This window comes from Penicillium psychrosexuale, assembly GCF_028828465.1.
Source record: "Penicillium psychrosexuale strain IBT 29551 chromosome Unknown utg000002l, whole genome shotgun sequence".
NCBI lineage: Eukaryota > Fungi > Ascomycota > Eurotiomycetes > Eurotiales > Aspergillaceae > Penicillium > Penicillium psychrosexuale.
Window position 1 is genome coordinate 1,757,849 of NW_026643187.1, and position 14,159 is coordinate 1,772,007.

Below are 14,159 nucleotides of genomic sequence, written 5' to 3' on the forward strand. Positions count from 1 at the left end.
ATCACCGCGAACGGTAACACCCTTTCGCATCTGTTCGGGTCTATTCGGCCATCAATCGTTCTCTCTTTTGAGTTTTTGCTCTGAAAATGAGACATTCATTGCATATGATCCCATTATTTGGCCATTATTTTCCCCATTCGGTTGCTGTTCCCCTCTCGGTGTATGACACTATCACCTCGGGGTCCAGGATTCACACTATTGCAAGTCTTTGTTGCCAATCAGCATCAGAGAACCATCCTACTCCCTTGCTTTCAGCTTCACACACACACCTCGGGAAAGTGTCTGACGCAATACCTGAAAGACTCCACGCAGCCTGTCAGAACCTTGTCCGATCCTCCATCAAGAGGGGGTGGATCTCCCTTTCGGGGATGAACCGGAAAGGGAGATCAAATAATGCGCTCATTGAGGTGCGATGCAACCTAATTCCCAGTCGATATCTCCACAATAACCAAACCGAGGACCAGTCAAGGCGAGATGCGCCCAAACACCGTCACGGACCAAGTGCAACCGGACCAGGGTCGACTTCACTAGTCCTGATGGGATGCAAGCGCTGGACATGATGGCCAGTGCACCTGATCATACGGTCAAGAAAGCCTTCAATAAAAGAGACGATCTGCAGCATAGGGATAGCGTTGACTAGCCACAATTCCTTTGTACCGCGGCATCAACAAGGCTAATGTGGATCTATAGAGGTGTGGCTGAATCGTGCCATGAGTTAATGCAATAACCCGTCGGATGATAAGGCAGTTCATGTTTGTTGGAATTTTATTTTTTGCTTTTTATTTTTTTGGCGATTTTTGTTTTCAGCGCTACGTCTGCGCGGTCGATCATGATGCAGCTGAGGGTGTTCGGCTAGGTGCAATGACCACCCCTCCGTTATCTGACTCGCACGGCGGAGTTGTATGCTGATCCCTACCCAACGCCGAGGTACTGGCAGCGATGCACGGGTGCAGTACATAACCCAGATGGGTGTGGAGCACGGTTTCGTTAGCCGATATTTCGTTAGTCGATCTGGATCTGGATCCGGGAAAGAAACCGTCCTCAGATTCAAAGTCTATGACCCCACAGCGAAGGCAACAATATACCGACGGTCTCCACTGAATATCAGCTGCAGGTCTTGGGCATCCATTGCAATATTGGGCCCATAACAACGGGTGGGAGTAGAAGGAGAGTGCATCCCTTCACGGGACGTCAGCGATGAATGACAGGAGCGGGGAACGGACCACGCCTCTGATGTGGCAGCAGGGGTTAGATTAGCCTGAAGAATATTCAAGGGGAATGAAACCGGCGGAACAGCGGGATGTAGCACACCCCTGCCTAAGCTCGTGGGCGACCTGAAGAAACAGTATAGATGGCCCTAAAAAGGGAATGTGAGTTCATCGGATTAGAGTTTGGAGCATATCTCACGATCCGGTCGATCTCTATGAACACATTTCCAAACTATATCTCACGCAAGGCAAGGGAAACCGTCAGTCAACATGGGGACACGGACGAAAGGGCGATCTGATGGTGTGGCTCAGCTCCCAAGGGCTAGCGAATTAGTGACAAGCACATTTATTTATTTTTGATCTATTTATTGGATTTTGAACCCGCCACACTGGATGGCGCTAAGCACGCATGGTGGAGACACGATATAGTACACCGTACCCTATGTACTCCATATTGTTGTGATCCGATTTTGCGATGACATAGTGTGATTGGCTTTTTACACTTTTGATTCCTTGCTCTGGGGGTTCAACTTTTTCAGCTCCTTGTTTTTGAGGTCTGATTTACGTCTATCTCGTATAGTAAAGAGTTCACCTTACAGTTGACGCAGTGGAGACTAAACCTCATTACATAAGCCATGTATTCCAAATCCTGGAACAAGGTGGAACAAGCCGGGGGGTGAGAGAGGAGATGTCAAGGTAAATTCAAATCAAAGAGAAAGCAAAATGGAAAATATACATTTACCTATATAATCCCCAGGGATTTCCATCTGGATTCATTATATACAACAACTCTCATATTACTTCTAATCCTACCAAAATGGGTTACACATCTATGGCTTTGAACAATATGCCCTCCCAGGTCTACTCGGACTTGCTGAGTTTCACGTTCGATGGCCCAAAGCCATACAACCAGAACCAACCGCTGTTTATTGATGCCGAGGATCCTTCCCGGTCATTTACAGCGGCCCAATTCCGACAACTAGTCCGGACCTTGATCGCTGGGTTGAAAGCCCACAATGTCCAGCCAGGGGAGTGTGTATTAGTACACCTGGGAAACAGCGTGAGTGAAAGAAACACAAAGAAAAGAACATCCTTGAAGTCGGAAGTTCAATATTGGACTGAAGATTCTCGGAAAATAAAAGAAGCAATGCTGACTCGGGCCTGTCATATGCAGATACTATATCCCGCACTCTTCTTCGGTATCATTGGCGCCGGTGGTGTCTATATGGGATCAAACCCCCGGAGTCACCCCCAAGAACTCGATCATATCCTCAGTCTCGCCGAGCCCAAACTGATCCTCACAACTCGCGATGCCCTCCCCTCCATCCTCGACGTCTCTGCGGCCCGTGGCATCCATCCAGCGCAGGTTTGCCTCGTCGATGACCGAGCCATCGACCACTGCGCACAACTATTCCTGTGGTCCGAACTAGGATATTCACCAGCAGGACAGTTCTGCGCCATGAGTGGCGACGCGCGTCACAACAGCTTCGCGAATTTACTCTGCTTCGGCGAAAGCGACTGGTTGAAATTCGCCGACCCTATCGTCGCACAAGCCACGCCTGCAGCCATGTACCCGACCAGCGGGACAGGCGGACTGCCCAAAGCAGCCATCTTGTCCCACTATGCGCTTGTCTCACAGCACCGCTCCATTTACTATGAAGTGCCGCACCCAGTTAGCCGGCTGATCTCGCTGCCCATGTTCCATCTGTTTGGCGCACTCTGGACACATATCTTCCCTGTCCGCTACGGACACCCCCTATTTGTCCTGCCACGCTTCGAGATCAATGAATTCTTGGCTGCTGTCCACAAGTACCAGATCTCTGAGACTTACCTTGTCCCGGCTATCATTCACTCTATCAACCAGTCGCCCGTACCCATCGGCGACCAACTGTCGTCGCTGCACTATGTTGGTGTTGCTGGCGCTCCTATTGACGGCCATTCCATGCTACAGTTCCGCCGCCATATCAACCCTATGGGATATGCTTGCCAGATCTGGGGAATGACCGAGGTCGGTGTGATATTCCAGACCCGCTGGGGCCAGCAGGGTGACCCTGGAAGTATCGGTACTCGTATTGCCGGATATGAGGCCCGCTTGGTGGACCAGGATGGCAAAATCGTGCAAGGCGATTGCTGCTCGGGTGAATTGTACGTGCGCGGACCAGGCCTGCTCACTGGATACAAAGGTCGCACAGACGCATTGGAGCCACATGGATGGTTCCGAACGGGAGATGTGGCGTACGTCAAGCAGGGCCAATATTACATTGTTGGCCGGACGAAGGAGCTTATCAAAGTACGAGGGTAAGTCCATCGTTAATTCCCAGTTCCCTCATCAACTTCACATGCTAATCATTTTATAGATGGCAAGTAGCCCCTGCTGAAGTCGAAAGCATCCTCCTTCAACACCCAGGAATTCTTGATGCTGCCGTGATAGGCGTGAATAAAGATGGTGTGGGCGAGGTACCCCGCGCCTTCATCGTGCGGTCTCGTGACCCATCTGTGCGCCGCATAACCGCCGAACAAGTTTACAACTTTGCACGCCAGCAACTGGCTAAATACAAAGCCCTCGATGGAGGTGTTGTATTCGTGGAAGAGATTCCGCGCACTGCAAGTGGAAAGATCCAGCGCTTCAGGCTGTCCCAGATGAACTCCTACCGTGAGATGGTGGCGTCCCTGCTATCCCGATTCGATGGTGACGGCTCTGCTGCAGTCACTGCGGCTCGACGTGGACTACCCGCTCCAGAGATGTCACCTGTTAGTCTCATTCCTGAGGGGCGGGTTGCGGTTTGAATTAATAAAGCGGGGCATAGCATTTTGCACTATTTCTGGCGAAGTTGTTCCCACTCATTCAGCGGTGAAGCAATGCGGTGAATGATAGGGAGGGTGTTTGGGTTAGAATCTGGCGTCGTACATTTGGTTAGTGTATTTGGTTTTTGTTTGTTTTCGGGCGCTTATTATATGTTGGTTTTTACGATCCAGACTCAACCTCTTATTTTTTAAATGACTTGTTATTATTCATCTGCACTAGCATTACTCAGATATCGGCGGGTTTTCTAAATCGTGTTCTGTAGTTACTTAGCTGCCTATTTGTATTTGAACCTTACAAATCACACAAAACCCACGTTCTCAGACATAAATTTATGTCTAGTGGTGAAAAAAACCTAGATGATCCCCGAAGTCCGAGCCACAACCTCCGCAGCATGTAGTGAGACACAGAACTTCCCACACCGCACTTCCAAGCCCCACTTCCCTGTCCCAGGCCAAGGCCAAGCTCTCGGTTCCTGATCTCGGCTTGCATCCGTAAACCGCACGCACAGAAAAAATGTGATGTATAAACAACAAGTACCTAATATATTTCATGGCCCCATAGCGATCGCGTTCGCATCATGCACATGCAAGGTTCAACAAAGTACGTGGGGCTGGATCGTACGGAATCCGAATCCGAGATCGACCTTGAAAATCCCACGATGAAGTGCATCCGCACCAATACTTATGCAGGCGTCCACGGGTGGAACCTTGGAACCCCGGTTCCAAGGTTCCCTGTAAGGAGGTTCCTTGGTACTAAAGCGGGGATCGACAGAGCTAAATAGGTTAATTATTGATGCTCGATTAGGTTGCATAAACTAGTTATATACCCTGCTCTGTCTGAAAGCATAGATATGACTTATTTGATCTCACGTTTATAATAAAGACCCAGAAAGCCGCATAATATGGTTACTGTAACTGGTAATTCTCTATATAGTCATACTGCCACTCCTGCGGGAGTCTCTAGTCCTGCGGGAACTAACGGCGTGCTAGAGGGGCATCATCAAATCAACAAACCAATACAATTACTTTTCAAGGAGCCATTAACAGCGAGCTAGGGAATCACGCACAAAGTACCGCTTGAAAACAAAACTAGGGAGTAACAATAGATCAGAGGAGCCAATGTGTGATTTGTTCCCGACTACTCCTTACTCCACCTTGGAGAAGCTCCAGACCACTCGGTCCACTCAGACTAGCTGGTCCCCCCAGGCTCCTCGGTCTCCCTAGACCACTCGGTGTCCAAAGATGATTTCCATAAGCAGTAGTTCCCCAGACAGAAAAGGGCTCCGTATGGAAGAGGGCTCCGTAAGGAAGAAGACTACATATGGAAGACCCTCCGTGTGGAAGAACCCTCCATACGCAAGAGATCTCCAGTGGAATACTAGTCAAGTTGCGACACCCGGATAGGGCCGCGACAGGACACTAAAAGGTGTCAGCAAACGACGGCTTGGATTGGTCGCTTGCGAGAATGGAGTGGCAACATAATCGGGGGAAACATTGGATTCGATACAATACAACCGAACAGGGATAATCGAGGGTGTAACCAAAGTGGGAATAGGGCGTTTCAAGATAGCGTTCGCGACACAATTAATGGGATTGACCTCTAGGAACCCTAGCGTCCGGACAAGGTTGAGCAACATATCATGGCGCACTGGTGGCCACCACGCAGTCTTTTAGCATTTCCAAGAACTTTTGATTTACCAGTTCAAGAAGCTATCTCGAACTTTAAAGACGTGAGGAGTTCGGAGGTAATCATAGATAATAATACATAAAAGCAAGCGTGGTACCAGAATGATATGGCATGACTACCCACCAGTCGTGTGTCCATGCATCATCGTAGGGTTCCCAAACAGCGACAGCAGCTCGACATAAGGCACATGTTCTGACTGGGGACATTCCATAGCAGTTTCGAAGTCCAACATGGTCACGGCTCCTGTCTCCCTTTGATATAAAACGTTGTGTTTTCCAGCATCGGGCACGTAGATTGACAGAGACCGAAGAATGCGGATGGCCTTTTCACATTCCTCACGGACGTGGTTTCGCTCGCGGTTGCTAAGTTCGTCCCAGACATGGGCGAGGATCTGTCCATCCTTGTAGGGGAGGACAAGCGCCCTTCCGTTAGGGAATAAACTCGAGCACATTATGTTCCCAGCAAGTATCATGTTCGCGAAGACATCGTAACCACTAGGTCGTGAGTCTGACAGACGCTCATAGACAGCACATTCCGCATTAGACCTAGACGAATACACATGGTGAGATAAGGACCAGGATAATAGCAATCGGAAATGTACTTACGCCCGATCTTGTCTGGGACTCCAGCACTTCACGATATGGCGTGTTCCTTGGTGTTCAATCTCGAAGAGAGCCTTGTCTGTGTGGCTAGGGGGTGAAATTCTCCGGGACACGTTTAAGATCGAAATCGCTCCTCCCTGGTGGCCGAGAATGATTGTATTCGGGGTAACGTTCCCGTTCAGTCCGGTCACTGGACTGCCCTCAATGGCATGGTCTCTGAGCCCAGAAGGGCGGAGAGAAGCCTGAAGACTATCTTGACCCCGAAGCTGACATTCATGTTAGCGGAAATATACCAACACCCTTTGAATATAACTTACTCGCTCTGCCCTGAAGTCTGAACCCTCGATGTAGTCATGGCCCTGTTCAGCAAGGATACAGAACCCCGCAAAACACTGCCGAACAGACAAATTCGTATCCCGGTCTCGAATCGGTGGGGAGACACAGAAGGTGAAGTCAGCTGTCCGCTTGACGAATACTGTCCCCCGGTATGTCGACAGAAAGCCGTAGCGCAACCCGAATTTCCTCATATGCGCCACGAGTTGACCTATAAATATGTGAGTGATAGTAGTATGGCGCTAGGATGAGTTGCACATACCAAGATGGGGTAAAAATTGCGGAAGAATCACGGGGTCAGACGGAGAAAATCGATCGAGCGCGACAGTCCAGTAGGTCTTGAGTTCGCCGACTATCTTGACCTGCGCTTGGGAGTCGTTGCTGAGAGTCACACCTATGGATACATCTGGGATAACGTCCGATGTTGGAGCTTCAAAGGCTTGAATATCTCCCATCACCATTGCCGGCTGTGAGGCGCGCACAAGAATATTGGCAACTGGCTCGCAGACATTGTTGACGAACCGACCAGATAAGCCGATTTCATTTCCGACCAGGTATACCTCGCCGTTAGGAGAGTCGATGTGGGCAATCTGGAAGTTAAGGTCCAGCGATGCGAGGGCTGATCGTATCTCCTGGTCGAATGTGGTCCACTGGTGGATGAACCTTTGATGTAGCCACTCGGTGGAGACTGACGGGTGGCTCGTGCCACGGGCTTGTCGTAAGAGGGGCAAAGGACTTGCAAGAACTTGACCGGCCGTCTGCATTTTGATCGATGATATATGGCCAGGTTTTAATGAAGATTCGAGCGGGATGAGGAAAAGAAAGAGAAGAGAATCAGGTAAGAAGAAAAAGAAGAGTCGAGGGGAGGAAGGAGCAAGATCATACAATTAAGCTTCCCGGCACTAAACCTTGTCTGGTCGAAATTTCGATTTATAAACTTGGATTGTTTTCGTACAGATATGGTTCATGCTGGATGTCTTCATGGATGCTTTGTCATTATACAATTAAGATAGATCGAAGAAACCTATCTTAAGATTTCCATTTCCGATCCTCATCAGTAATCGGACCCCTCCTCAACAACCATTATTTATGGTATATCCATACTCTTAATCCCCAGCCTCAAATAATACCATACCCCATCCACCACACACCCCAAACCAAAGGTGCCAGCGCCCCAAGAACAGCTGCCCCAACCGACAACTCCAGAATGCACCAAATCCAAATAGTCCCAACAGCAGGCGCCTTCTTCATAACCGCATAATACGGCTCTCCATTCGTGATAGCGATAAGATGCGCGCCCAGCAGCAGAGCAAGAGGAAGAAAGACCAAAGTCCGCGGAGCAGGTGGGAAAACCAGCTTTCGTAAGAATGAAAATGTGAATTTATCACTTGTCAATGGGAATAAAGAGATAGGAGCAGGCTCTGCCTTTGCATCCCTTGAGCTGCGCTTTGTGAAGGAGACGATATGACCGTGTGCGAGGTGGACGAATAAAGTGAGGAGAGGGAAGGCGGTTGTCACGGATTCTTTCAAGAGACTTGGCAGGTCGATTCTTTCGGCGTATTGGTGGGCTGCGAGGTAGCCTAGGGTGAGGTGGAGGGTTGTGAGAGGCATGGAAAGAAGAATTGTGTCGAGGAATGGCGGAAGAGGTTTGTCGGGTTCCGATTCGGAGTCGGATTTCTTGACAGTATTATCATTTGTACCCTGTTGACTATTCTTGGTCTCCTTTTGGGAGGCATTGGATGAGAGATGGCTGCTGATGTCGCCGTCGGTGTCGACCAATTGCCCAGACGCGTCGACTGTCACGAATCGGGTTCCCCCTGACTGCGACGGTATGCCTTGTCCTTCCACCGAAGCTGGAATTGATCCTCCCTTTTGATGAAGTGCGCCTTGTCGCTCTGCGATGATGTCATATAATGTGCGCTCGACTGTTGGTTTGTTTTTGGTCGGATCATTGCGATGGGGATGGGCCATCGCTATTTCAAGTTCGTCGTTTTTAGAAGATCCAGCTGCTGCACGACGCTGCTTTCGATTCCTTGGTGTTTCCATCTTGCTCAGGCTGGTATGGAGGGACAATGAGTGGTGGGGGGAAAAGAGTTAACAAACACTGACGTGGAGAAATTGAGGTTGAGGACTCGGCGATAAGCCCCATCAATCGGGGTTAAGGTGAGCTAAGATGATCGCCAGTTGGCTCATAGGTCTAAGTTGTATTTCTCAGGCTTGGGATAGATATGAAAACAAACTTTTCTAAATTCATCATTATTGCTAATTAATTCTCTGCACCCTTTGACACACTCGTTCAATACATGGACTGGCCACTCATTCAACCAGCCTGGTATAGAGCTGGACCGGCAACCACATGCGGGTTAATCAAGCTCAGGTTGAATGGGCTCACGTACGGATTGCTGTCTGTAATGGCAATAAAGATGGTACCATTGAAAGCTGGGTCACCTTGGTAGGTTTCCAGGCTCGGCTGGGTAGTATATCCTCGAATGCCATCAGTGGTACTGCTGGTACTATTGGAGCCGTTGGCACTATTGGTGCTGTTGGTGCTGTTGGTACCATTGACAATTTCCAAAGGGGTATAGGTAATGTTCAGCTGCGACACCCAAAGAACATACTTTGCGCTACCAGCTGCCGTCTGGGTTGTGGTGATGTAGCTGTTGTTGGGACCGATTTCCTTCCCAGGAAGATCCCACTCCAATAACACCGTCCGACCCGGGGCCGAGAGAGGCACTGGGCGAACTTTGCTAACAGCAGCGCCGCAGCCATTAGCTGAGCCAGACGAATTAAATCTTCCGGAACCTTTTGCTGACTTGGGAATGCTGACGCCTGGTCCGACAGTATTGTTGATTCCAGTGGTCTGATTGAACATAAACCCTGCAGTCTGATTGAACCCGGAAGTCGTGTTAAGCCTTGAGATCTGATCGGCACTCGAAGTAAAATTGTACCCAGTAGCGTTATACCTAGTAGCTCGGTTATTACCCGAGGGCAAGTTGCGAAAAGCCCCCGGACTCCACGGATCGGGCTGATTAACCACCATCAGCGTCGGGAAATTCTGCCAAATCACACGGGTCTGATTTTCAGGACAAGAGCTGATGAAGGGTGCCAGCAGTGTCCAAGCCCAGGACTGTGGTATGCCAACTTCAAACCATTCGACCATCGGGAAGAGACCCTCGAACTGGCGGAAGATCAATTGCTGCCGTGCTTCCGTAGTGATGGCCTGAGTCAAGAGAGTGGCCGCCTCGCGCGAGTCAAGATGAGCCAAGAACCCATATACGCCAGCTTCCCCCCAGCGAGTGAGTTTCTGACAGAAGTCGATAAACTCCTTGACGTTGGTGTACGGGTAGATATAGTTGCACTGCTTCGGGGCATGAGCTCCGAGGATGTTGCTGAGCATAGTGGCATGGCCTATCTCTTGCTGCGCCATGAATGCGATCACCTCGCGGTCTGCAGCGGTCAAACCGGCGGCTCGGAAGGCTGCCTCGTCGAAACGTCTGAGTCCCTCTTGGAACAGATCAAGCTCAATCCATTCCTGGTATAGAGCCAGAGCCTGGTTGTTGCAGGTTAGCTCCTGGACCAGAACATTGCTTCGGTCAATTTCGTGCGGATACATACCAAAGACTCGTAGTCGAAATCGCTTTTCGCGTTGTAGACGGGCGTGCTTCCGTTGGTCCCGACACCACCAGCCGGGACATATGGAGCAGGCTCGGCATGGTGAAGATTTCCATCACTGGGATATGATGTCGCCCCGGGGGCAACCCCACCGCGAGAGATGCTTGTTCCGATTGAAGAAGCCGTCAGTGCAGATGTGGTCGTCGGCGTTCCAGTAAACGGTGTGTACAGCATGGAGCTGTTGTAACTTAGAAGTGGCGGCGCTGAAGCCGATGCATTTGCAGTCGGCAATGGCGAGTCAGCGGTTGTAGTTCCGCCATTTTGGTGTTTCTTTGGAGAAGCAGCCGTGAAAGGCAGTAAGCTCAATAGGCTCAACAGAATGATACTGTTCCAGATCATCTCTGGTGAAGGTCAAAATCGCTTTAATCCAAGACAGAAGAAGAAGCTCCGTTATCCCTGGTATTAAAGCATTGGGTCAGTTGTAATTGTTGGAAAGCCGGATAGGTACGGACCTTGCGTAGAGTACATATAGTGCTATTTCAGCCAATATCATCGCCAGCCAAGGCAATCCAAAGTCAGGGTCGTTAGAAAATCACACAATGGTGAAGACACCATCTTCAGAGCTAAATGTGGGTAGCTTTGAACGGGGATGAATTCCGAATGGTGTTTATCCTCGTCAGAGCGGACGTTCTTCGTATACTTGGCTAGTCTAGTAGTTGCAAGATACTGCAATCCCCACTTAAAGAACAATCCTCGGGATACTCGGCAACAGATGACATCGGCGCACTGCCAACATTCCATGGGCCTGAACAGACTAACGTACAATTCGAGATATCTGTGGGGGTGGAAATCGAATCCGACCGGACAATGCCGGATAGCGTTTGATGGAACAAGGGGGAAAGGCTATACGGAACTTAGTTGAACCATCAGCAAAATAAATATGTAACAATGAGAGTGGTAGAAATAGAATTGCTCTGTCGCTGGAATCCATGGAGAGGCAGTCTTTCCTATATAGATAGCCCGGAAGTCGCAGTACACAATGCCAGAGCAGTTTATCAACTCAACTCCTTAAGTACCATATCTCACTGCGTCCGCCAGCCACCCTCTCCCGAAAAGTAACCATAGGTATCGCAATGGGGCACATTGGCAGTGATTCTCACACCATTAGACCAAACAATCTCCATAGTAGAGCCCATAATAGTCGCGGTAAAAGGTTCACGACTCTGCAGGGACTGGCGGATGCTTTCGAGCTCCTTCCAAGGAATATTGACGACTGCAGGGGCCCGTTGAAATGGAACCGCCGGTTGGCCGCGAGCATTCTTCTCGAATACCCATGGCTCACCGTTGATCATGAATACACCAGCCAGAGAATTGCCATTCTGGCTGGTCAGGGATCCGATCCATTGAGTCATGACTGGATAGTCAGTGGGTAACTCTGCAATTTTCCAGAAAAGGTGCTTACTGGCTTTGGGGAACCTCGGGAGCTGTGAGAAGGGGGAAATTAGGAAGGGGGTTAGGAAGGGGACTAGGGAGGATTTGCTTCTTTTGTGGCACATTTACATATCTGTCCAGAAGATGCGACGATGAGGATTTGCCGTGTATCCCGGCCGGACATGCAGAGTTTACCGCTATATCCATGGTGTTATATTTAACCATACCATTAATGGATGTTCCAATTCACCGCTGGTTCTCGTTATGCTGTAGCGCTTATGCGGCTTCTTGAATCTATGTCGTATATGATAGGAGCATTGCCGAAAAGTGGCTTAAGTTTAAAAGTGAGGAGTCTTTAACCGAGTATAAGAGCAAATCATATCGGAGCTCTGATTAAACTCTAGAAGTACGAAGAACCCGAATAGGAAGTATACAGACATATGACCTGTCACAGGCTCTACGGGCGAAAGTGGATCGGCAAGCGTTCCCGCACCTAGTTTCCTTTCTATGGGGCCTTATAATATATAACTGGGTGTGTTCTTTGCTTAGCACTCTGTAATAGCCCTGATAATGGTCTGGTATCATCGATCTGTAGGGTTACGGATATCATCATCGAGTTACTGAGTTACCAAAGTGACCCTATTCATATACATCATGCAAATAGAACCATATTGGGCAGATGCTGCAGTTACTATTACATGCAGGCTAGACAGCTGCATGGATCTTCCTGGCCATTCAGAAGCTTTGAGTGATTTGACAAGGTGCTAGTTAAATGTTTGTATCAAGTATGATGTAGTTATGCAGCAAGTGGGCCAACATAGACTAGAAATAGTGGAGCGTATAGCTTGGGTTCTTATATGTTGTTCTCTTTCGGCAATCGGCGAGCTTATCCGTGTAGATCAAAAGCGACCTTATATCAAATTAACAGAGTCCATTTAACTGTGTTCCTGCACCAGAAAGACTTTTGAGGGTGACCTATAAGCCGCGAGCAGTTGGCCACGCGTATCGCATATTTGAGCTAGCACCTGGAATGATCCTGACTATTTGCGTCAGGACTGTTATTCATAAATCATCGAAATATCACAATTCTTTGGTGTGGATGGGAAATCTAGATGTGGATATCCTGTATGCTCAAAAGAGAAACTATGGAGCTGCCCTAAACTTATGCAACATTACTAATAGTTCCAATATTCACAAGCGTTCGACAAACCCATTCTAACACACACATTTGTAATATGTCGAAATGAATGGAAAGTCGGCGTTACTGCATGAAATCGGCGTTCCTCCGTGATATAATTTATTCTCGGCAGCGTCGCCGATCCAAAGCGGGGAAAGAGAAACCCCAGAATGTCGATATCGCGGGGCCTTGATTTCTATAGAAGACATCCTCTCTTCTCTTCATCCAAACCATCAAATTGCCCAACTAACCACCATGGCCCATCTTCAAGCATCGAACCTATTCTCAGTCAAGGACCGGGTGGTCGTGATCACCGGCGGCGGAAGTGGTAAGAACCAAATCATATCACAGATACAAACGTGTACATGTAAGCTAACAGAAACACAGGCCTCGGACGTATCATGACCAAAGCCCTGGACGCCAATGAAGTCTCCAAGATCTTCATCCTAGGCCGACGCGAAGACGCGCTACAAGAAACCGTCTCGCAAAGCATAAACGGCACCGTCATCCCAATCCAATGCGACATCACCTCAAAAGAGTCACTCGAGGCAGCCTACAACGCCATCGCCGCCCAAACAACACACGTCGACCTCCTAATCGCCAACAGCGGCATAATGGGTCCCCTCATGAAGCCCCCGCAACCCGCAGCAGACGGGACCCTCCCGCCGCTGTCGCAAGTCCGCGATGAACTCTTCAATATCCCCATGGAGGAGTTTAACAAAGTGATGAATGTAAATGTTACCGGGTCGTACTACACGGTGCTGGCGTTCTTGCCTCTGCTGGAAGCGGCCAATAAGCGCCGTCCTGCGCCGCAGCAGGATGTTCTTGCTGCCCCGACTGCGCAGGTTATTATCACTAGCTCCATTGCTGGGTTTATTCGCAAAGTGCCGTTCAGCTTCGCATATAACTCTTCCAAGGCCGCTACGACCCATCTGGTCAAGATGCTTTCCACTTCGTTTGCTTATTACGGTATTCGGGTTAATGGCATCTCGCCGGGTCTTTACTACTCGGATATGGCCAATCATATCTTCCAGGCCGCGGGTATTGAGGGTCGCGCGATTTCTGACGGCTCATTCCCGAGGGACATGATTCCGGCTACTCGCGGTGGTAGTGAGGAGGATTTTGCGGGTTTGATTGTTTGGCTGGCTAGTAACTCGGGTGGCTATATCAATGGTAATATCTTAGTTACTGATGGTGGCCGGATTTCTGTTTGCCCTGCTGTGTACTGAGTGAGGTTTCGTTCAGGCCAAGTGCAGTGGTATACATTGGCTGTACTGAGCTTCAATGAAAATAGAGATATGTAG

The 14,159-nt window shown here is 49.3% G+C and overlaps 6 protein-coding genes across 6 annotated transcripts; 2 read left to right on the forward strand and 4 right to left on the reverse strand.

Moving 5' to 3' along the window:
- Positions 1-2,025: 2,025 nt before the first annotated feature.
- Positions 2,026-3,995, forward strand: afeA (adenylate-forming enzyme AfeA; the record flags this gene model as incomplete). Its single annotated transcript, XM_057182733.1, has 3 exons — positions 2,026-2,268; positions 2,383-3,506; positions 3,566-3,995. 3 exons carry the CDS (start codon positions 2,026-2,028, stop codon positions 3,993-3,995), a joined length of 1,797 nt encoding a protein of 598 aa, XP_057044183.1.
- A 1,820-nt stretch (positions 3,996-5,815) lies between these two features.
- On the reverse strand, positions 5,816-7,399 carry N7518_001806 (uncharacterized protein; the record flags this gene model as incomplete). The annotated part of the gene is made up of 4 exons (XM_057182734.1): positions 5,816-6,245; positions 6,306-6,568; positions 6,620-6,846; positions 6,898-7,399. 4 exons carry the CDS (start codon positions 7,397-7,399, stop codon positions 5,816-5,818), a joined length of 1,422 nt encoding a protein of 473 aa, XP_057044184.1.
- A 355-nt stretch (positions 7,400-7,754) lies between these two features.
- On the reverse strand, positions 7,755-8,681 carry N7518_001807 (uncharacterized protein; the record flags this gene model as incomplete). The annotated part of the gene is made up of 1 exon (XM_057182735.1): positions 7,755-8,681. The coding sequence occupies one exon, from the start codon at positions 8,679-8,681 to the stop codon at positions 7,755-7,757; it is 927 nt and encodes a 308-aa protein (XP_057044185.1).
- Positions 8,682-8,955: 274 nt separating this feature from the next.
- Positions 8,956-10,646, reverse strand: N7518_001808 (ferritin-like domain-containing protein; the record flags this gene model as incomplete). Its single annotated transcript, XM_057182736.1, has 2 exons — positions 8,956-10,185; positions 10,251-10,646. 2 exons carry the CDS (start codon positions 10,644-10,646, stop codon positions 8,956-8,958), a joined length of 1,626 nt encoding a protein of 541 aa, XP_057044186.1.
- A 683-nt stretch (positions 10,647-11,329) lies between these two features.
- N7518_001809 (uncharacterized protein) lies at positions 11,330-11,659 on the reverse strand (the record flags this gene model as incomplete). Its single annotated transcript, XM_057182737.1, has 1 exon — positions 11,330-11,659. The coding sequence occupies one exon, from the start codon at positions 11,657-11,659 to the stop codon at positions 11,330-11,332; it is 330 nt and encodes a 109-aa protein (XP_057044187.1).
- Positions 11,660-13,110: 1,451 nt separating this feature from the next.
- N7518_001810 (SDR family NAD(P)-dependent oxidoreductase) lies at positions 13,111-14,084 on the forward strand (the record flags this gene model as incomplete). Its single annotated transcript, XM_057182738.1, has 2 exons — positions 13,111-13,183; positions 13,243-14,084. 2 exons carry the CDS (start codon positions 13,111-13,113, stop codon positions 14,082-14,084), a joined length of 915 nt encoding a protein of 304 aa, XP_057044188.1.
- Between the last annotated feature and the right edge of the window lie 75 nt (positions 14,085-14,159).